Genomic DNA, 24,925 nt, shown 5'->3' on the forward strand with positions numbered 1-24,925 from the left:
GTGCCTTAAAGGCACTGCCTTTAGCGTCGCCTCTCACCTGAAAAAGAGACTATTATATATGTCTCCGTTATCAATAAGTTTATCTATAACCCATAAAGTAGGCAGGCACGGAGCTGCTTCTCAGCGTGTGTTTATACCAGCCGGCACGTTTATACACTGACACACAACATCCGGATTCCCATCATGCATTGCTTCAAAACTACGGCAAGTAGTAATGTCCAAAATTTCCAGCCTGACAAACAATATTGGGGGCGTGCCTTAAAGGCACTGCCTTTAGCGTCCTCTCACCTGAAAAGGAGACTATTATATATGTCTCCGTTATCCATGGGTTTATCTATAACCCATAACACGGTGGCCGAATGGATATAGTCACTCATGAACGGTCAGAGAATCACAAGGCGGCGGCAGGGTAGTATTATGGGCCACCTTGCTAAATGGAGACCCGAGGGTGTAACATATGCCGAGACAAAGATGGCTATGCTGATAGCTGCAAGCAACATCCCGTTCTCATTTGCTGGATGTTTTCAACAAATCGGTGAAGGATATGTTCCCGGATTCAGAGATCGCTCGCCAGTACTCAAATGGCAGAACAAAGGCTACTCAAATAGTGAAAGGTAAGTGTTTTTTTTTAAAGTAAGCAGCAAGTACAGTACAGTTAGTAGAACACCTGTGTTTTCATTACTGTGTACTGTACTTTACACTATACAGTATACATATATATATATATATAAGAAATACTTGAATTTCAGTGAATTCTAGCTATAAATATACTCTCCCCCAAACTCCCGAAATCAGAGGTCTCAAGTTTGGCAAGTATGCCGTACTATGATTTTTTTCCTACATGTAAGACACTTCCTTGTGGTCTACATAACATGCAATGGTGGTTCTTTGGTCACTATTTTGCATACATTAGGTTTTACAGACCATGATGTTGTCACAGTTCAATTAAAAGTGGAACAGAGGAACCCAAGGATGCAGATGGAATGTGAGTAAATAGTTCTTTACTAAACAAAAAGGCACTCACAACAATAATCCAAAAATAGAATGTAACAAAAAGCGACGGTGCGAAAAAGAGCACCGTGACAAAAAGAACAAAAGCTAATATACAAAGCTAACTAAACTTGGGTCGGAGTTGCAAGACGTGCAAACTAACATAGTACATACTAGTGATGGGTCCGGCAACACCGATGCATCGGCGCATGCGTCGAGTTCATAGAGCGAAACCCTGTGTCGGTGCGCGTATCGCTTTTAGAAAGTCACGTGACCGAACACGAGCTGTTTTGGTCACGTGACCGATCATGAGCTGTTCCGGTCACGTGACCGATCATGAGCTGTTCCAGTCACGTGACCGATACGCGAACTGTGTCGCACTGACACCTGCGCGCCAAACTGTGTTTATAAGGAAGCGCATCTGTCAACGAGATGCTGCTGCCAACAGAATCCCCGCACTTCTGTCGTTGGTCAGTTCTAATTTATCGTCGTCGGAGATCATGGAGCAGCCTACTCATGGAAAAAGAAAGAGTTCCGCCGTGTGGGAATATTTTGATCATATATCGGAAACAAAGGTATTTGTGTTCATTTCCTTGTCGTTTCATCCTCTTCTCTCAAAGTTTCCACTTGATCTTTTAGAATTAGAAATCTCTTCAAAATGATTCTTAGTTTACTATTCATATTTTCTGCAGGTTAAATGTCGCATTTGTACGACAGAATTGTCGTACGTCAACAAATCCACCTCCTCAATGCTGAGGCATTATAGGGCCAGGCATGAACATGAAGTTCCAGAGACACCCAGGATAAACTCAGGTATACAGCCATTCTACAATTACTCAGTTTCTTTTTTGAGAATTAATTCCCTTCTTCTTTACCTCAATTTTAACCATCAAGCTACCAGGAAGCAGATGCTGGATGAGGCTCTGCTGAACTTCATTGTGACGGACTGCCAGCCCCTCAGCATTGTGGAGAGTGAAGGGTTCAGGGAACTGGTGCAGGTCCTTGAGCCATCATATGTTTTGCCTACCAGAAAGGTTTGTGTGGAAATTATCTAAAGTTGTAGTTGATACATCCAATTTATTTCATATTTAAATTGAATACGTTGAGTTGCTTTTGGTTTGACTTGATGTTATTTTCAGACCATCAAAAAAATACTGGTGAAAAAATATGAGGAGGAACGGGAACGAGTGAAATTGGAAGTACAGCAAGCTGTGGCAGTGAGTATAACAGCTGACATGTGGACATCTGTAAACATGGAGGCTTACTTGGCTCTTACCTGTCACTACATAAATGATAATTTGCAGTTGTGTACATCTGTGTTGGGTGTGCAATACTTTCCACAAAGTCACACTGCTGACAATTTGGCCCAGGTCAAAAGGGGCATGATGGCGGACTGGGCCATAACTAATAAAGTAAAGTGTTTTGTGACCGACGAAGCACCAAACATGATTGCATCCACTAGACAGCTCCAAATTCGACACTCAATTTGCATTGCACATAGTCTTAATTTATTAGTTAGAAAATCATGTGACCAGATCCCCACACTTGCATCCATCAGACACAAAGCTAGGCACATTGTCACAAACTTCAGATCGAGCACTACAGCTAAGGAGAAGCTTGCTCAAGTGCAGCAACAGATGGGACGGCCAACCCTGAAACTCATCTATGAGGTGGCAACACGCTGGAACAGCACATATGAAATGCTGTCAAGGCTACATGATGAGAAGGAGTCAGTGTGGGTATCTCTGGCCTCTCTAAAAACAGATTTGACTCCACTTACAGCTGATGAGTTTGACATCATAGGAGAAACACTTATTGTGCTTGCTCCTTTCCATCAAGCCACAGTGGAGTTGTCTGAGGAGAGGCGAGTGTCAGGGTCAAAGGTCATCCCGATGATGAAAATGCTCTACGTTGCACTAGAGCATAGTGCTTCAACCTTGCAAACACAGGCAGCCAAACACCTCCATGAAAATGTGAAGCGTCGAGTCACAGACACTGCTTCCAATATGGAGTCATTAAGTGTGTTGACCCTAGCAACACTTCTTGACCCCAGATTTAAATCACTCGGGTTCCGCAATTCTTTTAAATTGAATGACGCCATCATTCGGCTACGTTCCGAATGTGCGTCTGTCATCGGACGCACAAATGAGCCCCTGCCAGGACCATCTGCAGAACAGCTGTCTGCACCCACTTCAGGCATTTATTCAGCATTATTTGTTTGTTGTTGTTTAAAATCATGTAATAAAATGCATATTTTTAGTTTTTAAGATAACCTTTGGAAACATCTGAATATGGAAGTGGGAAGGCAGACAAAAAACTCTACTGCAGATGCCATACAAGAGGTCCAACGTTACCTGGCAGAGGGAAATGTAGCTAGGTCCCAGGACCCATTGAAATACTGGGACCAACAGAAGACCACCTTCCCAAACCTCTTCCAACTATCACTTCATTTCCTCTGCACTCCCGCCTCCTCTGTGCCATGTGAGCGGGTATTTTCTACAGCCGGAGAAATAATAACCAAGAAGAGAAATAGGCTAAAATTTAATACATTGGAAAAACTGTTTTTTTTAAATAAAAATATGTAAAAAAAACAACAAAATCCCAGTCCACAAGCATCATCATTCACAACACGTTCTCTTAGATTTCCATGTTATGATACATGTTCACATTATTTATTGACTGTATCTAAAAAAGATACAAATATATTTTTATTTAAATGAAGATATGAAATAATCCTAAATTAAATACAATGACTTGATTTATATTATTGTATATGCTAGGTCATGTGGTGCTGAATTTCCCCCAGGGATCAATAAAGTACTTTCTATTCTATCCTATTCTATAAAATCAGTGTCAGTTGAGTCGGTCCATAGGTTGCCTGTAGGGATTTTTAATGTCCAGCAGATGTCAGTATTTAGTGACACAGTATCGACACAGTATCAATACAGTTTTGCAATGTGTCGAAACGCTTCATGAGGCCTCATTAACCCATCACTAGTACATACCAAGCTGGATGGCACTGGAAATAGCCAAGAAGGTAAGAAGCATAAATACAAGGAGCATAGGAATCTTCATACAACAGGAGTCGAGGAGTGGAATTGCCGAGTGCCATCCAGCTGAAGAAGTGCTACTTAAATAGTGTAAGGCTGATTGGACACAGCTGTGCACGTCTCACAACTCCGCCCACAGGGAAACACAGGAACTCTAGGAAGAAGACAAACAATAAGAGCCAGGTCTGCTGCACCAACAAAGGCAAACTGAACACAAACCACAAGATGGCAGCAGGCGGTGACAGATGTGATGTGAAGCTGTTTCCTGACCGTCTCTTCAGGATGCGCCGGCTGGAAATCGGGAGAAATTCAGGAGAATGGTTGTCCCGGGAGATTTTCGGGAGAGGCACTGAAATTCGGGAGTCTGCCGGAAAATTCGGGAGGGTTGGCAAGTATGGTCGGAGCATTCTCACCACACACGAGTTAGTTTCAAAGATGGCTGCTCTGGATGTAAACAATGATATCTGGTTCAATCATATCCGTTATTAGCACTTCTGATTAGTCTTTGTCGCAGCAAATCAGCCATATACAATGTATTTTTGTATGTTTATATATGGTAACGTCACTGTAGGGTAAAGTATTTCATGTGGTATACAGTATATACACTGTTCGTCGCTAGCATTAGCATCTGTGTTTTCTCTTCATCCACTGTGTGCAAAGGTGGCAGAAAGAAGGCATATTTTCCCAAAAGTTGTATGTTTTCAAAAATAGCTTTCGTGGATGTGGCCGTCCAGATTCCCGACTTCGTAACTGGACGTTATTTCCGAGGTGAACGGAAGGCAGCATTCTACACACACCATAATAATACCGTACGTTGAAGCACAGTACGTCTGACTATGGTAGCTGTAATGCTCCAACGATCCATTAGGCAGTGCGGCTTCGTAGCTTACCAAAGTCGTACTAAACATTTTGACAGATCTTTGAGCGCCGTTTGTAATGTTCTATATTCTCGACGAAACTTCAAAGTTTTTGCTATGGTCATTTATTGAACAGGCTTCATTCAACCTGCAGTCCACACATATATCTTATGTGTTACTGCCATGTACTGGTCACACTTATCGACACATTATGTACCATAGAAAATTGGTTCGAGGTCAGCACAACCAAAAATAATTCATACACAAGGTGCACCGGGTTATAAGGCGCACTGTCCATTTTTCAGAAGATGAAAGGATTTTAAGTGCGCCTTATACTCTGAAAAATACGGTACATATCCTTTAAATCTGACTTCGAAACAATGTTGCAAAATAGTTGTATTTGTAAATTGGGACAACGTTAATGTCTAACTATGGTTCCACGTTGTTGCTATGACCCAATTTCAATGGTCAAATCAACGCCACAACCCGACATTGAATAACATTCGACAAAAAACATATTATTATATTATTTGGGAAATTAACACAATTGTGTAGTTAATCAAATTGTAGCAGCTGTTGTAAAATAATCCAAACTGTTGTCAAAACTTGCGACCATTCTGTCAGTTTGTGTCATACTCTTGTCCCTTTAACGCAACTGCTGCTTTTGGAGTGATTGAGTCAGAAGGCGAAGGAACAAACTGTCCGGCGTGTCCTGAGCAGATTAATCATGCCTATGAGGTTCGCTGAGAGGCACAAGCTGATTAGTCATTTTGTGAATTCTTGACAGGCCCTCACTGTCACATCAGCTCACTGGCACATACTTTGAATATCCTTTTGTTTAATCCACCAAGTGACTTTTTAAAGATGAGAGGTCCTCCTTAGAGCTTCTGCAATTGTATGCCCTCAGAATGATTCTGATAACATTTTAACATTATTGACTATCAATAAAAATGTGATCTGTGTAGATCAGTGTTTCCGGTTTCCTGTTTGCCGTGAGTGAATGATCGCTGTTGCAAAAAAAGCTAAGTATTATCTTTCTATCTGTGTGCTTCGAATTGTTTTACAGCTTTCTTTATTCCTTTCCAAACATACTTAGTCGTTGTGGAGGGGGGCGTGGCCTGTGGGCCTGCAGCGGAACGGGCTGTGCCAGGACCGTCCTCGAAGTCAGCGACAGGTGCGTAGATGGCCCAGGTGGGCCTAGTTATCTAATCACCTGTCGCCCTGTATAAGCAGCAGCCGGGAGGAAAGAGGTGTGGAGCTGGAGGGGAGCTGACGTGAGAGCGAGAGCAAGACTGACACAGACAATAAGACAGTTGCTGGAAAGCAACCTGCTGCAAGATTGACAAAATAAAACTGTATTGTAACCCTGAACCGGGCTCTCATGTCATGTTTGGTGGTCTGGAGGACCCACGGGAGGGCAACCTCCACAGTAGTCTTATCTAACTTGCAAACCTCCTGCTGTCTGTCTCACCGCCCTTCTCTCAGCTAGCTGGCTGCTAAGCTAACGAAGTTTAGCGTGGCTCCGGCGGCGACGGTCTGAAGGAATCTGCTGCCACACGTTGCGACCACTTCTCCGAAGACAGCAAAAACTCGACTCGGTGAAAGAAACAACGTGAGTATGGCTCCCTGTTCTTCGTACACCGTTCTCATGGATAGGTTGGCCCTACTTGAGGACCGTGTCCAACTAGAGCAGAATAATTTTGTAACATTAGAAACTGCGGACACATCTGCTAGCGTTAGCTGTAGCGAGCTGACTAGCCCAGTTTGTAGCAGCCCAAAGCGGCCTACAAGCCACGGTGAACCGGTTGAGAGGCATAATAGATTTAGCCCTTTAGCTAGTCCAATACCCCAGTCTACCGGGAACCACACTTTAGTCATAGGGGACTCCATCACCCGAAACATACAGTTTAGCAAATCAGCCATGATTAAGTGTATTCCCGGGGCCAGAGCGCCTGACATTGAAGCTAATCTTAGGGAGCTAACTCACAACAGGCCTAGTAAACATGTACGACAGGCTCATCGCAACTCTAGCTACGCAAACACGTTGGCTCCAATTACACAAGGATGAGACAGTCAGAGATTACAAAGAGAAACATACAGTAGCTAGGACTTGTAATCTCGCTAGAAAGATGTCCAGGCATCAAGTACTTGTCTCTGGCCCCCTCCCTACGAGAGGCATTGATGAGAGGTATAGCAGATTAGTCTCGCTTAACAAGGGGCTGGCTAGTTTTTGTAGAGTACAGGGACTAACGTTTATTGATAATTGGCCCTCTTTCTGGGGAAAACCGGGCTTGCTGAGGGACGGCCTTCACCCTAACCGGAAAGGCGCTACTCTACCTAGAAACATAGATTGCAGGTTAAGTCACACTTGACTAACTACACTAGAACAAACTCGGACACAAGCAATTACAGCGTCTGTTAATCCGGGCGAGGTGTCAGTTAAGATAGAACTAACCAGCGCCAGGCTGGAAAATTCCTGCACACAAAGCATTTCTCGTGGAATAATACACAACTCACATAATAATAGCAGTACAGAGCAAACAATCTGAAGATCCCCATCATATCAATTCCTAGATATGATTGAAATGATCTAAGGCGTACTACACAAAATAAACGAAACGTTATTAATATCGATACTATGGATAACATTAACAAAAAATCCCCTCAACAGCCCACTACATATAATATGGGCTTTTTAAACATCATATCATTGTCTCCCAAAACGTTATTAGTTAATGAGGTCATCAGAGACAACAATCTTAACGTCATTGGTCTCAGAAAAAGCTGTCTCAAACCAGTTGAATTTTTCCTGCTTAACGAGGCATCTCCTCCTAACTATACGAATGCACATATTGCCCGTCCCATTAAAAGGGGTGGAGGGGTCGCACTAATAGACACTGAGAACCTTAACCTTACCCCTAACCTAAGTAATACATATAAATCATTTGAGGTGCTTACTATGAGGTCTGTCACACTGCTACCTGTCCAAGTGGCTGCTATCTACCGCCCCCCCTGGGCCCTATTCGGACTTTATCAGTGAATTTTCAAAGTTTGTCGCTGATCTAGTGACGCAGGCAGATAATATAATTATAATGCAGGGTTTTAATATCCATATGAATACCCCATCAGACCCTCCGTGCGTGGCGCTCCAGACTATAATTGATAGCTGTGGTCTTACACAAATAATAAATGAACCCACGCATCGCAACGGTAATACGATAGATCTAGTCCGTGTCCGGGGTGTCACCACCTCCAAAGATATGATACTCCCGTACACTTAAGTAATGTCCAATCATTACCTTATAAAATTCGAAGTTCTGACTCATTGTCAACAAGCTACTAAAAACCACTGCTTTAGCAGCCGCAACATTAATACTGTCACAACTATGACTTTTGCTGGCCTACTGCCTTCGGTAATGGCGCTATTCCCAAATTATGTGGGCTCTATTAATAACCTCACTAACAACTTTAACCATGGCCTGCGTGGCACCATTGATGGTATAGCACCACTAAAGCTAAAAAAGGCCCCTAAAAGGCGTACCCCCTGGTTTACAGGAAAAACTAGAGCTTTTGAACTATCATGTAGAAAGCTGGAACGCAAATGGTGTGCGACTAAACTTGAGGTTTTCCATCATGCATGGAGTGATAGTTTAATAATTTATAAACGCATGCTTACCTTACTTTAAGCTACTCCAATCTCATCCGCCTCAATAAAAACAATCCTAAATATCTGTTCAGTACAGTAGCATCGCTAACCCAACAAGGGACTCCTTGAAAAGTTTCAACAAAGCTAAGGAAGGGGTAGTGTTCGCGGCAGAGAAGACTAAGCAGGGCGTGACGGGAGCTGCCGAAATGACCAAAGATGGGGTCGTGTTTGTCGGTACCCACTCGGCAGATGACTTTATGAATTTCTTTAATAAGAACATTTTTTTTATTTTTTTTATTTAGCCTTTATTTAACCAGGTAAAAAAATCCCATTGAGATCTTTCTTTTTCAAGGGAGACCTGGCCAAGAGGGCAGCAGCAAGGTTACATTAAACACAGTAAACAACACATAAAACATCCCATTTACAACATTAAAACTTGCTCACATAACACATGTGCATACAGACAAGGTAGACTGCAGTCCTTTCACAGAAGCTTTAAACTCATTTAATGTAACAAGGGTTTGAAGTTTAATATTCGATTGTAGGTTATTCCAAGCCATCGGTGCTGAAAACCTAAATGCTTTCTTGCCCAGTTCAGTTCTTACTTTGGGGACGACAAATTGCAGAACATTCATTGAACGAAGATCGTGACTTCCTTGTTTCTTTGTTAAAAGACAAGACAGATAAGATGGAGTGATACCCAGAATGGTTTTGAACATTTAACTGAAGGAGATTAAAGATAGCGCATCACAGCTATAACTGGGTTCTATTAACACAGATACAAATGTATATACGACAATATTGCCCTCCAAAATAGTCTCTCTCTTTTTGATGAAATAACATTAGAGGAACTCCTGCGACGTGTAAATGGGACAAAACAAACATGTTTACCTGACCCACTTCCTGGGAAACTTATCAAGGAGCTGTTTGTAATATTAGGACCATCAGTGCTAAATACTATAAAAATCTGCGGTCCCCTCCAAGGTTTCTCGTTGTTCCCATTGGGTTTAGTTTTTTCATGCCCTTAATGTGGGATCTGAGCTGGGATCTGATCTTACACCATGGTGCACTCTATCGTCCGGAAAATACGGTGCTTGCTTTGGAAGCCTACTTTGAGACAATGTACTTAGTAATGGTTATGGTTATGCAGGTTTAAATTCATATTGAAAATTGTGTCAGGTATTTAATGAGAACGACTTTAAAATGGGCTTCACGGTGGCAGAGGGGTTAGTGCATCTGCCTCACAATACGAAGGTCCTGAGTAGTCTTGGGTTCAATCCCGGGCTCGGGATCTTTCTGTGTGGAGTTTGCATGTTCTCCCCGTGACTGCGTGGGTTCCCTCCGGGTACTCCGGCTTCCTCCCACTTCCAAAGACATGCACCTGGGGATAAGTTGATTGACAACACTAAATTGGCCCTAGTGTGTGAATGTGAGTGTGAATGTTGTCTGTCTATCTGTGTTGGCCCTGCGATGAGGTGGCGACTTGTCCAGGGTGTACCCCGCCTTCCGCCCGATTGTAGCTGAGATAGGCTCCAGCGCCCCCTGCGACCCCAAAGGGAATAAGCGGTAGAAAATGGATGGATGGATGGATGGACTTTAAATTGTCAATAAAAGATACTGAGTTTCAATTATATTTTATATATTAATATTTTCAGTTGGTGGTGTGCCACGGGATTTTTTTCAAGAAAAAAAATGTGCCTTGGCTCAAAAAAGGTTGAAAAACACTGCTGTAGATAACTGGGTAGCAAAAGGCCAGTGGTCAGTGTGTGGGTGGATTAAAATGGTGCTGCAACACAAACTGTATGTAATGAAGTACCATAATGAAATTGGCACTTGTTACTTCTAAATGGCCCCCACCTACGTTGTTTTAGCTTGATTCAGGCCCCACGCACTCATCTGGGATTTGCCTCACTAAAATCATTCCCATCCCAATTGTTCATCTCACAGCAGCTCTTGATATTATAGGCTCTAATCGTGACATACTGTGTCGTCAAAATTCAAAAACTCTGCTCAGTGTCGGGAATCGGTCAGAAGCCTACTTAAATATGTGTGTTCTTCTTTTCTAGTTATGCGTTTTAACATGACCATATTCTCATTAAAATGTAGGACAGAAAAAGTAATGCATTGCAATTAGTAGAGAAAGTACTGAAGTTTGTAGGTTACTGCGAAAATAGGAAGAGTTCTGGCCCAAAAACATAAGTTGAGCAAAGATTACCACTAAATAGTTTGCACCAGGCGTTTTCAAAGTTGGGCACCATCAAAATGATAGGAATCAGGTGTCCTACACACTTGGCCCGGCCACAGGTGTATAAAATCAGGCACTTAGGCATGGAGACTGTTTCTACAAACATTTGTGAAAGAATGGGCCGCTCTCAGCAGCTCAGTGATTTCCAGCGTGGAACTGTCATAGGATGCCACCTGTGCAACAAATCCAGTCTTGAAATTTCCTCGCTCCTAAACATTCCAAAGTCAACTGTCAACTTTATTATCAGAAAATGGAAGAGTTGTGGAACAACAGCAACTCAGCCACAAAGTGGTAGGCCACGTAAACTGACAGAGAGGGGTCAGCGGATGCTGAAGCGCATAGTGCAAAGAGGTCGCCGACTTTCTGCACAGTCAGTTGCTACAGAGCTCCAAACTTCATATGACCGTCCAATTAGCCCACATACAGTAAGCAGAGAGCTTCATGGAATAGGTTTCCATGGCTGAGCAGCTGTATCTAAGCCATACATCACCAAGTCCAATGCAAAGCGTGGGATGCAGTGGTGTAAAGCACGTCGCCACTGGACTCTAGAGCAGTGGAGACACCTTCTCTGGAGTGATGAATCACGCTTTTCCATCTGGCAATCTGATGGATGAGTCTGGGTTTGGAGGTTGCCAGGAGAACGGTACATTTCGGACTGCATTGTGCCGAGTGTGAAATTTGGTGGAGGAGGAATTATGGTGTAGGGTTGTTTTTCAGGAGTTGGGCTTGGCCCATTAGTTCCAATGAAAGGAACTTTGAATGCTCCAGGACACTAAAACATTTTGGACAATTCCATGCTCCCAACCTTGTGGGAACAGTTTGGAGCGGGCCCCTTCCTCTTCCAACATGACTGTGCACCAGTGCACAAAGCAAGGTCCATAAAGACATGGATGACAGAGTCTGGTGTGGCCTGCACAGAGTCCTGACCTGAACCCGATAGAACACCTTTTTAGAGGCGCTATAGTACTGAATATGATTCCTTAGTATCGCGGTATAGTAAATCAGAAATATCACAACAGCTTAAATGCGCCAAACATGGATAAGTGCTGCATTTTTTCCCATCATGCCTTGCAATGGATATAAATGGGTTTAATTTAGAATGTTTTATGGTGCAGGACGTTTTTTAGAATATCCACAAAGTTCAGTGAACATATTCTGTTATGTGTGTCCGTGTGTTAACGTCTTGTGTTAATTGCATTTTTTTTTTGTGCAATGACTTGGGAAGGTTGTTTGGATTGGGTCATATGAGTAAATGATTTCCTCATGGCATTTTAGCACAAATTTAATGGTCATTGACCTGAATTATTAACGTTGTTCACAAGTTTGGGGTAAAATTTCAGTAATAAGACAGTTAAATATTTCAAGTTAGTTTAAAAACACCCTCCAGGCCTGATTCCCTATTAAAATCATGACATCTCGTGGACCACGGGCCGTAGTTTGGGGTTTACACCATTCTCTACCAGCAGGTAAAATCAAATTTTCCGCAAAAGCAACATATCTTTCGCATTTCACCGTTGAATATTCTGTTTTAGTTCTAAAAGCGACAAGCGCCCTGCTGTCTTCGTGTGTAGCCACCACTCTCTCCAATAACTGAAGCTTCTTTTTGGAACTACCTCAGGTTGAAAAATGTTCCCAAGAAGAATGTTGTCGATTTTTTGAAAGGTGTGTTTACTCTGGTGTTGTCTTGTGATTCAGCGCCCGATGAAAACCCTGGACCTCCTGTCTATTGAATGAATCAGATGAGAAATGTGGGCTATGAAGATGTTTTTATATTGTTCATTCATTTTCAAATTCCTTGTAATTTTGGATAATATGGGAATTTTCCCAAACTGGGAAAACATTGGCTTGAATGTGCAGGAAGAATGGAGTGTGTGGATGGTGGAACAGTTTGTTTTTTGTTTTGTTTTTTTTTTGTGTCCTGTCCAGCTTCTCAGGCAAATCATATAGTTGATGTAGATGCCCATGTCGGCTGTTCAGATTTACTTTACAAAAGAGAAGTGTAGGATACTTCTCTTGTTGCCTTATTTGTATTTGACTTTATTAAATGTATTTATATTATCATTTAGTGCAGCCGGGCCGGAGCAGGAGGGGATAGAAAAAGAAAAAAAAAGAAGACAGAGGGGGAAATTGTGGGGACAAGAGGGGGATTAGACAGAGAGACAAAAACAACAACAGCAAACAACAACAACAACAACAATAGAGCAACATCAGCAAATATGACATGTACAAATATGATGGTAAAAGTAATAGCAAATAAGTAGTTAGCGAAAAATAAAAAATAATACAGAAATGACAATGAGCATTATTACACTACAAATTGATCAATACAAATACCAATAGAAATGGCGCTATTGATAATGAACAATACCAATAATTTACCTTTATTATCAACAATACAGTTGTTTAAATGCAACAATACATATACGTAATGATAACTTGAGATACGAAAGAATGCAGAAAAATGGAGGGGGAGAAAGAGAAGCAACCTACATTAACCTTGTAGATTGTTATAGTCACAATAGGTTAAGCTTTGTCAGTGTGCCATGTGTTACACCCAGTTTACCCTAGGGCAACAACGTTAATATATGTTTGATGAAACGTGATTATGTGCATGAGTGTAAGTATGCATATGTACTTGTATATGTACAGAATGTGTATATGTGTTTGTACAATGAATGTATATGTACAGTATGTGTATGTGTATGTTTGTATATTGAATGTGCGTGTGGATGTACGAACATTAGGTAGGTAAATATGTACTGTATTTGTGTATGTATGTGGGAGCGTAGGTACCTATGTACGTATGTGAGCATATGTGAATTTGCATGTACAATACATTCGACTCCCAGAGTGCGTGGGAGCCAGAGCACGGCCCCATCACCCCCGAGAGCCCAACCCACAAACAGGAGTCGTGGTGCCCAGGGAACCAGGGACCACCGCCCCCACGCAGCCAAGCCGGCCAGCGACAGGAACCCCAGAGCCCGACCCACCGTACCGCCCACAAGGGCCAGCAGCAGGCCGCAGACAGACGCACCCGGCAGAGGACAGGGCACGAGAAAAGCAGGGGACAGCCAGACCCCAAGCCAGCGAGAGACCACACCCCACACGGGCAGAAAGGCGAGACGCCCCGCCCGAGGGACCCAGAGACTCCCCGCAACCGGACGGGAAGACCGCCCCCGCCCCACCGGCAACCGGGCCCCCACGAGCCCCCCCCCCACCCCCGGAGAGCGCGGCGAGGCCAGCCCCCGGCCACCCCACCCAAACCGGCCGCCGCAGGACCACCCAGGCACAGGGCCACGGGAACCACCCACCCCACCCGCAGGGACCCCAACGATGGAGATGGAACAACCAGCAACCGCCCCGCCGAGCCCCCCCCCCCGAGGGAGGGGAAAAATTAAAAAATAATATTAATAAAATATATAAAAAAATAAATAAATTAATTAATTAATTAATTAATTAATTAATTAATTAATAATAATAAAAAGAATTAAAAGAAGATCACAGACATGCTGACAAACAAGGTCACTACCCCAGCAACTGGCCGACTCGCAGCACCTCGGAATACCTTGCAGCACCAAGCTACCACAATAGACGCAGGGACTAGGCCCAACAGGCCCCAACCAAGACGGGCACCCGGAAGGGATGGACAGCGGGACCCAGGAGCTCCAGACACGCAGTTCGGATGCAGTAGCCTGAGGCGTCGACCCCCGTCTGACAGGCAGGCCCAGAGCGTACCCCCAGAAATATACATACATACATACATATATACATACACATACACACATACATGTATACATACCCACACATACACATATATACATATACATACACATATGTACACATACACATATATAAACATACATACATACACACACATATCCATCCATATACACAGTTCGTCAGCCCCGACAGCCATCACGCGCGCGCGCTGCCACCAGTCACAACATCAGCCACACCCCTGCACCAGACCCAGCAGCCACGGGCGCCCACACCACAAACAAACGGCAGCAGAAACAGCAGCCGCAATAACCCCAGACAGCCAGCACCAGCCAATCAAATCAAAGCGATCAAAAAAAAAACTGCGACCAGCAACCACAGGCCACCAGGACCACGGAGACCAGCCGGCGCCAGCCCGCCAGTCAGCCCGAACGCCAACACGCAAACAAGAGACACCAACAACCCCCCCAACCAAAAGGCCCCCCACCCCAACCCAAACCCGCACAAACACACCACCGCCCAAACAACCGAGACACAGCATCCAGACCAGACACGGGGGCTGCGCCGCCACCACACCAAGTCACCAATAGAGACCCCACAGCGCAAGGTCGGGCCACACGGGTACGGACCCCACCCAACAGGAAGTGAGACCCGCGCGACGCCACACACAAATAAATAATAAGATTAAAAAATAATAAAATAAAATAAAAATAAAATAAAATAAAATAAAAAATAAAATTTAAAAAAATAAAATAAAATAAAAATAAGTAAATAATAAAAATAAAAATAATAAATACTAAATACATTAAAAAAAATAAAAAAATAAAAAAAAATATATATAACAATAATAAATGAATGAAAGCCTGGCAGGCCACCAGACCGCAGTCCCCGCCGGCCGACGAGGCAATGAGGGGTGCGCCGAACCCCAAACCCCCCATGCATGTGTACAAGGCCCCCAGAGTGTCTACTGTGTAGTTAAAATTAGGAGGTCAGCCGTTACAGCCGACCTCCAGTCCCTATTGATGTGTGTACTGTAGCGTGAGTGAGATATGTATGCTTGTGGGAACTAATAATGCGATTAAAATTGGGGGACATCAAGGTCATGGTGGGTCCCAACCAAACCAAGCCCCCCAAATCCTAAGTGTCTAATATGCAGCTAAAATTGAGGGATGGACAAGCAGGGGACAAGACAGGAGGACTGGAGCCCCATTGGAGGCATCCTCAACCCCCCGCCATGCCTCCCCGCAGGACAATCCCCAAAGTCCTATATATGTGTGACTGTGTGCGCTATAAGTAGGAGGAGTAGAGGGCCCGGACATCCCCCCAGTCCACGCGGCAGACAACCAGGAACTACGGCCAGGAGGCCGCCACCCCCCGCCACAGCCCGTGACCCACACCAGACCACTTTAACGTGACGCCACGCGAGCCCTCCCCCCGCCAAACAAAGCCAGTCCCCGCCCGCCCCAACCCAACCCTGCAGAGCCCATACCGGAAACCAAACGCAGAAAAACCGCACAGCCCCCACGCCCAATGCAAACACCGCATCCCGGCCATCCACACAGCAACGTGCCCATACGAGTCCCGGCCAGGGGAAGGAGCCCCCCAACGAGGGAAGAAGCCAATGCATCCCGTCCGCCCGCCAGCCCCCAAACCAGCCGGCAAGCCAACGCCAGCCAGCCCCACAACCCCACAAGCGCACAGACACCAGCCACAGTCCCCCAACCACTCCAACCCAACACAGCGATGCCAACCGCTGGTATCACCGCAGCAACCATCACCACCACCGCCCGTCCGCAGCGTAAACACCCGCGGCCGCCGAAACCAAAACAAAAAAGCGACCGACCCCGTAAACCACAACAACGCACACCCCCGGCTACCACCGAGGCCACCAACCCACCTACCCCAACTCATCCACAGCCAGGCCAATTGAGCCACCGGACATCCACACCCATGCACACACCTACACATTCATATACACATACATACACACATACATATATGCATATACATATACATACACATACACACATATACACACGCATGCATATACATATAAACATACACATCCACACATATATACACATTAATACACCCACACACATATACATAAGCCCACATATACACAAACACATACATACACAACACACACACACACAAAAAATAAAAAAATAAACAGTTTGAATCGGGTGAGAAATGTGGGAGTTGTAGAACTTTGAAAATATCCATTTATTTGAATAGGAATTTCCTGGAAATCTGGGAATTTCAAGAAAACCGGCATTTTGTCCTATATGATATGAATGGTTTGTGGTTGAAATATTTGGAATCGGTCAAGAAGTGTTGACGTAGTAACATATTGTTTTTGAGAATTGGTATTCCTGGGATTTTGGGAAAACTGGGAATTTGTACAAAAATAATTGGTAGCTTTGATGTCCCAACTAAGTTAAATGCTTTGATGGTGGAATGGTTGGAATGAGTTGAAAATGTAGAAGGAGAAGCCGAAAGAAAAAAGGGTGGAAATAAGGCTTTGGAAAACCGAGAATTACGGAATTTTTTTTAACTCTGAGAAAGGCAGTTTGAATGTCCAAGATGAGTGGAATGTCTTGAAAATGGAACGGTTCGAATCCAGTGACAAATGTAGGAGTTATAGAACTTTGAAAATGTTCATTAAATTTTTTTTTTTTTTTTGTCCTGTCCAGCTTCTCAGGCAAATCATATAGTTGATGTAGATGCCCATGTCGGCTGTTCAGATTTACTTTACAAAAGAGAAGTGTAGGATACTTCTCTTGTTGCCTTATTTGTATTTGACTTTATTAAATGTATTTATATTATCATTTAGTGCAGCCGGGCCGGAGCAGGAGGGGATAGAAAGAGAAAAAAAAAGAAGACAGAGGGGGAAATTGTGGGGACAAGAGGGGGATTAGACAGAGAGACAAAAACAACAACAGCAAACAACAACAACAACAACAATAGAGCAACATCAGCAAATATGACATGTACAAATATGATGGTAAAAGTAATAGCAAATAAGCAGTTAGCGAAAAATAAAAAATAATACAGAAATGACAATGAGCATTATTACACTACAAATGGATCAATACAAATACCAATAGAAATAGCGCTATTGATAATGAACAATACCAATAATTTACCTTTATTATCAACAATACAGTTGTTTAAATGCAACAATACATATACGTAATGATAACTTGAGATACGAAAGAATGCAGAAAAATGGAGGGGGAGAAAGAGAAGCAACCTACATTAACCTTGTAGATTGTTATAGTCACAATAGGTTAAGCTTTGTCAGTGTGCCATGTGTTACACCCAGTTTACCCTAGGGCAACAACGTTAATATATGTTTGATGAAACGTGATTATGTGCATGAGTGTAAGTATGCATATGTACTTGTATATGTACAGAATGTGTATATGTGTTTGTACAATGAATGTATATGTACAGAATGTGTATATGTGTTTGTACAGTGAATGTATATGTACAGTATGTGTATGTGTATGTTTGTATATTGAATGTGCGTGTGGATGTACGAACATTAGGTAGGTAAATATGTACTGTATTTGTGTATGTATGTGGGAGCGTAGGTACCTATGTACGTATGTGAGCATATGTGAATTTGCATGTACAATACATTCGACTCCCAGAGTGCGTGGGAGCCAGAGCACGGCCCCATCACCCCCGAGAGCCCAACCCACAAACAGGAGGCGTGGTGCCCAGGGAACCAGGGACCACCGCCCCCATGCAGCCAAGCCGGCCAGCGACAGGAACCCCAGAGCCCGACCCACCGTACCGCCCACAAGGGCCAGCAGCAGGCCGCAGACAGACGCACCCGGCAGAGGACAGGGCACGAGAAAAGCAGGGGACAGCCAGACCCCAAGCCAGCGAGAGACCACACCCCACACGGGCAGAAAGGCGAGACGCCCCGCCCGAGGGACCCAGAGACTCCCCGCAACCAGACGGGAAGACCGCCCCCGCCCCACCGGCAACCGGGCCCCCACGAGCCCACCCCCCACCCCCGGAGAGCGCGGCGAGGCCAGCCCCCGGCCACCCCACCCAAACCGGCCGCCGCAGGACCACCCAGGCACAGGGCCACGGGAACCACCCACCCCACCCGCAGGGACCCCAACGATGGAGATGGAACAACCAGCAACCGCCCCGCCGAGCCCCCCCCCTGAGGGAGGGGAAAATTAAAAAATAATATTAATAAAATATATTAAAAAATAAATAAATTAATTAATTAATTAATTTAAAAAAAAAAGAATTAAAAGAAGATCACAGACATGCTGACAAACAAGGTCACTACCCCAGCAACTGGCCGACTCGCAGCACCTCGGAATACCTTGCAGCACCAAGCTACCACAATAGACGCAGGGACTAGGCCCAACAGGCCCCAACCAAGACGGGCACCCGGAAGGGATGGACAGCGGGACCCAGGAGCTCCAGACACGCAGTTCGGATGCAGTAGCCTGAGGCGTCGACCCCCGTCTGACAGGCAGGCCCAGAGCGTACCCCCAGAAATATACATACATACATACATATATACATACACATACACACATACACGTATACATACCCACACATACACATATATACATATACATACACATATGTACACATATACATACACATATGTACACATTCACATATATAAACATACATACATACACACACATATACATACATATACACAGTTCGTCAGCCCCGAAAATGTCCATTAAATTGAATAGGAATTTCCTTGAAATCTGGGAATTTCAAGAAAACCGGCATTTTGTCCTAGATGACATGAATGGTTTGATGTTGAAATTTTTGGAATCGGTCAAGAAGTGTTGACGTAGTAACATACTGTTGTTGAGAATTGGTATTCCTGGAATTTGGGGAAAACCGGGAATTTGTCCGAAAATAATTGGTACTTTTGATGTCCCAACTAAGTTAAATACTTTGATGGTGGAATGGTTGGAATGAGTTGAAAATGTAGAAGGAGAAGCCGAAAGAAAAAAGGGTGGAAATAAGGCTTTGGAAAACCGAGAATTACGGAATTTTTTTTAACTCTGAGAAAGGCAGTTTGAATGTCCAAGATGAGTGGAATGTCTTGAAAATGGAACGGTTTGAATCCAGTGACAAATGTAGGAGTTATAGAACTTTGAAAATGTCCATTTATTTGAATAGGAATTTCCTTGAAATCTGGGAATTTCAAGAAAACCGGCATTTTTTCCTAAATTATATGAATGGTTTGGTGTCGAAATTTTTGGAATCGGTCAAGAAGTGTTGACGTAGTAACATACTGTTGTTGAGAATTGGTATTCCTGGAATTTGGGGAAAACCGGGAATTTGTCCGAAAATAATTGGTACCTTTGATGTCCCAACTAAGTTAAATGCTTTGATGGTGGAATGGTTGGAATGAGTTGAAAATGTAGAAGGAGAAGCTGAAAAAAAAGGGTGGAAATAAGGCTTTGGAAAACCGAGAACTCCAGAATTTTTTTTAACTCTGAGAAAGGCAGTTGTCTTGAAAATAGAACGGTTCGAATCGGGTGAGAAATGTGGGAGTTGTGCAAGTTTGAAAATCGGCCCATTCATTTCCAATAGGAAAAATGTCCTGGAAAACCGTGAATTCTTGGTAATCTGGGATATTAGGGACGATCAAAGTACGGTTGCTCTCGATTCCCGGCCGAGCTGAACGTTTTGATACTTGATTGGTTCCAATCGGATGAAAACTGGGAGAGCTGAAAGCTGGCACAGTTTGTTGGAAGTGGAAAAATAACTAGAATTTGCAATTCCAAAACGAATTGCGTGTAAATGCCCTACGTATGTGCGCGAGCGGCCGATATGCGTGAGTGGAACTGAAATGCTTGAATGTCCAGGGTGAGTGGAGTGTGTGGATGTATGAACTGTTCAAATTGGATGAGATATGTGGGATATGCAGAAGTTTGTATATTGCCTAATTATTGTCAGTGGGGAGAAATTCTTGGAAATTCTGGGAAAATCGGGAATTTTGCCTTCGTTATATCGGAAGAGTAGTGTGTGTGGATGGTTAAAAGGTCAGAATGAGGTAAAAAGTGGCGTAACATTTTGGGCCTTGTAAAACTTTAGGAATTTCCTGAAAATTTGGGAATTTCGGGAAAATATTGATACTCTTAAGATATGAGTGGGTTGGTTTTGGAATTTTTCAGAATCGTTTGAAAAGTGTTTGAATTGAGTATTGGGTATTTTCGAAATTCCTGGAATTTGTACGAAAAAACGAAAACAGGAGCATTTGTGTGCCAATTAAGAGGATTGTTTTGAAGGTGGAATGGTTGGAATTGGTTGAAAAATGTGGACTGTGGAAACTTTCCAGGAGGAGGTGAAAATAGTCCTTTGGATAACTGATAATTCTGGGAATTCCTGGAAATCTTTTGAACTTGGAAAATGGTAGTTTTACTGTCCAGGGTAAGTGGAGTGTGTGGATGGTGGAACGGTTCGAATCATTTGAGAAATGTGGGAGTTGTGCAAGTTCGAAAATAAAAAAATAAAATAAAAAACCCAGGCATCTATTTTTGTCTGAACTCTTCGCAAGTACATTTTAACAAATAATACTATGACAATATTAGATTTAATCATTAAATTAGGTACAACATTGGCATAAAAATAAAGTATCACATCAGATCAGAATAGATTTTTCCACCGATAATTAAATCGGATAAGGTATCGCCTGGATTTCTGGACCTCATCAAACTGCGCAGTAGGCCACAGAGCAACAAACTTGCAAGCTAAAGCTCCGCGGTACTTGTTGAATTTGCTGATATCGGACTGATATAAGATATCGAATCCGACCAGGACACCCACACTGTGACCTGGCATTAGATATCGGTTGATATCAGTATCAGAAATGAAGTGGTGGACAGTATCAGCATTAAATTTTGTTTTTACAAAAAACCCACAGCAAGCATCTCTACGTGTCCTACCTCCCACTTTTTCATCATAATAATACAGTACAATGTATGGATCAAACAATAACAAAGCTTTTAAAGTGTTAAAAAGGATAATGATGAACAAACGCACCGATTTAACCATGGTTAAGTTATCAGATAGCATATCTGCAAACGGCGGATCTTTGAAGAGAGTCGAGAGTTAATCTGTGGAGATGGGAAGTGGAATCAGTAGAACATGAGCTAATTTCTTCACAGTGTTTCCTTTTGGACTGGATGCTTCTAGACTTAGGTTGGCAGTCGGCAATGATGAAACAAATATGGTTTTCCCACAAGAAAGGCAAGAATAAAAGATATGAACCAGTTCATTGCTTTCCTCAAGTTCCTTGAAGTTATATAACCTAGTTGCATGCATATTAAGATAGCCTGCAAGCCAAAGCACTGAAATAGAAAAGAATGAATGTTACATAACGACTTAAACTATTTTATAACAGGAACGTGGCAGTTTATTATAATGCTCCTAAAAACCATACACAAGCCTCCTCTTCACCATCTACCCCACCCACCATTGGCTCCACTCCGGATCCATTTGTTACCTACGTCTTCCTGTCCAGCTGGCGCCAAAATAATTACTGGGCAACACAATAATGCAAAGTTGTGTCATAGCGCTCAACTATCAAATCCTCTCTGATTATTGTCTCTCAGAGCCGCCTTTTATTGTGATCTCTAAACCCCAGCAAAGAAAAGAGCTGCATGTGAACAACATTAACAAAAGTCTTGGGGCGGACTTCTTCACCAATTAATCAATCAATCAGGCGTTGAACTAACGCCATTAGCGTTTGGGGAAGGTCTTTTTCTAAATGCATGGTTGGGCGAGTTTAGCGCAGAAGAACTGGACTGAAAGGCCGGACTTCTAGTCAATAAAAGACCTTATTGGTGGAATAGAACATAAATTATGAGCAGGCCCTCGCTAAGGTCTAATATCAGTGACTCCTCCTCGCAGTCCTCAACTCGAAGATGTTCTTCTCCATGATAGAGGATAGACATTCCAACAGACACACAAAATCCCGTAGAAAGTCTTTCAAGAAGAGTGGAAGTCGTGGAACGACACCACTTTTTAGCTCAGTGGCCTTGTGGTTTGAGTGTCCGCCCTGAGACTGGGAGGTCGTGAGTTCATACCAAAGACTACATAAATGGGACCCATTGCCTCCCTGCTTGGCACTCAGCATCAAGGGTTGGAATTGGGGGTTAAATCACCGAATGACTCCAGAGCGCGGCGCACGGTGCTGCTCACTGCTACCCTCAACTCCCAGGGGGTGAACATGGGGATGGGTCAAATACAGAGGACAAATTTCACCACACCCAGTGTGTGTGTGACAATCGTTGGGACTTTGACTTTTTTTTAATCCATTATGTTTTGCGCAGTTAAGCCTCCAGTTGAATGCCCTTTAATTACCAGTATCATGGAAAAACAAGTTGCCTCTATATTGAGGCGTTTATCATAGACATCTGATTAATGACATTAAAAACGTACAAAGTTTGCGAGTAAATAAATATGATCAAACAGTGTCAATCTTATGAAGATTCCATTTTGAGAGATATTGAGCAAGCCAGTCACTTGATCCTTGATGCAGCAGGAGGAACCACAGATCCCTTCCCCATCAACAACAATGCTAATCAAGCAATTTTTGTGGGAGCCACCAACGAGTAGTTTAGGAAAAATTATGAACCTTATATTTTTGAGCCCAAACACAAAGAGGATGAGCAATAAGCTTTAAAAGCCGAGTGCTGTTATGAAAATGGACAATGAAAATACGGTGGATTGGACCAAAAATTGTTATTACTATGATTTAACATGACGTTACTTTATTGGCACAAGCAGGTCTTCGTAGATATATTTCGCCATAGCAACTACAAAAGAACACAAACTAATGCCATATTTTCTTCTTTCTTTAAGTTTAGTTCTGCTTTTAAACACTACTGATATAGGAGAGAATAAAGTCGATTGCCTCACAGAAAGTTTCTCCTCAAACAAATCAAATGATCAAACAAACATTTTACAAAGTGATCTCTGCAGACATGAGCACGGTCCGCCAAGGATCTGAAGTGGGCCCTAAACATCTCGCACCTGGTGACGAAAGCCCATCAATGACTGTTCTTCCTAACAAAAGTATTACCAGAGTTCGTCGAGTCAAGAGGGCAAGGCGAAGAGGCAGTCCGTAGGGAGGCAAGCAGTCGAGGGGTGGAGCGACGACGGGGTAGACACTGCGGAAGACACGAGGAACATCAACGAGGGAACAAGGAAGAGCACAGAGAAAACGAGCAAAGCACGGGGGAGGGAATGCCAGACGTGATGCTTACTGGGAAGATGAGTGACGTTCTGGCAAAGGTTCCTTGGGCCTGCTGGTCTTTATGCCGCTCCCTCTTATTAGATGCAGGTGCGCAGATTTGCGATTGCCTGCAGATTTGTCGCTGCGTGGGCGTGCTTCACACAGCGCGAGCAGGGGTGTGTCTGGGCGCACTGACAGCGGAGGTGCTGGCAGACTCAGCTGCCGGGGAAAAGCGGGGTTGAGCCCGCGCCGTGACATGTGGACTGTGAGAACGTTCCAGCAAGACGTCAAAATAGGGTTCTGGAAAACTTTCTTGAACTAGGAAAATGGTAGTTTGATTGGTGAGTGGAGTGAGTGGAGTGTGAGGATGGTAGAACAGTTCGAATCGGTTGAGAAATGTGGGAATTGTGCAAGTTCGAGAAATGGCCCATTCATTTTCAAAACGTCTCGGATAAACGTGAATTCTGGGTAATCTGGGATATTTTAGAAATTTTTTTGGGGGGGAGCTCCAGTCCAGCAAAATGTTTTCATAATCGCTTGATTGATTGATTGAGACTTTTATTAGTAGGTTGCACAGTGAAGTATATATTCCGTACAATTGACCACTGAATGGTAACACCCGAATAAGTTTTTCAACTTGTTTAAGTCGAACGGCTTCGATCGGATAAGAACTGTGCCAAACTTTTACGGCGAAATAATAATAACAAATAAATGATTTTTTTTAACATAGAATCTTATTTGTGTGAATGCTTGGACATTTCCACAAATAATAATAATAATAATAATAATAAATAGATGATTTTTTTTGTGTAGAATCTTATATGTGTGAATGCTTGGACATTCCCACAATAAATACATCAAAGTGATTAGATGTGATATGTTAATCCAGGAGTTTTGGTTCAAGTATGCACAAGGGATGGATACTCTTAGTGGGTGGTAGGAGTGTTGGTATTGATCTGCAAAGGGGAATACATACAGGTCTGGTTGTGTGCACATACAGTGCGGTGCTGCAATGTGTGTTTGCTTTGCAGTGATGCAGCACAGCGACAGCTTGACACTGCAACTGTGATACTGTGTGCACTGGTTGAAAGCTGTGAGCACTAAAGATATTTTGGTGCCCACAGAGGCACCGAGCAGATACTGTAGCGCACACAGCTGTCATGTTTTCCCAGC

General features: G+C 43.4%; 1 protein-coding gene across 1 annotated transcript; it reads left to right on the forward strand.

Annotated features, from left to right (window-relative positions):
* Positions 1–1,373: 1,373 nt before the first annotated feature.
* LOC140679832 (E3 SUMO-protein ligase ZBED1-like) lies at positions 1,374–23,994 on the forward strand. The gene is made up of 5 exons (XM_072916125.1): positions 1,374–1,565; positions 1,683–1,803; positions 1,885–2,024; positions 2,130–3,206; positions 23,887–23,994. Exons 1-5 carry the CDS (start codon positions 1,491–1,493, stop codon positions 23,992–23,994), a joined length of 1,521 nt encoding a protein of 506 aa, XP_072772226.1. The 5' UTR covers positions 1,374–1,490.
* Positions 23,995–24,925: the final 931 nt, after the last annotated feature.

Source organism: Nerophis lumbriciformis, linkage group LG26 (genome assembly GCF_033978685.3).
Source record: "Nerophis lumbriciformis linkage group LG26, RoL_Nlum_v2.1, whole genome shotgun sequence".
NCBI classification, from domain to species: domain Eukaryota; kingdom Metazoa; phylum Chordata; class Actinopteri; order Syngnathiformes; family Syngnathidae; genus Nerophis; species Nerophis lumbriciformis.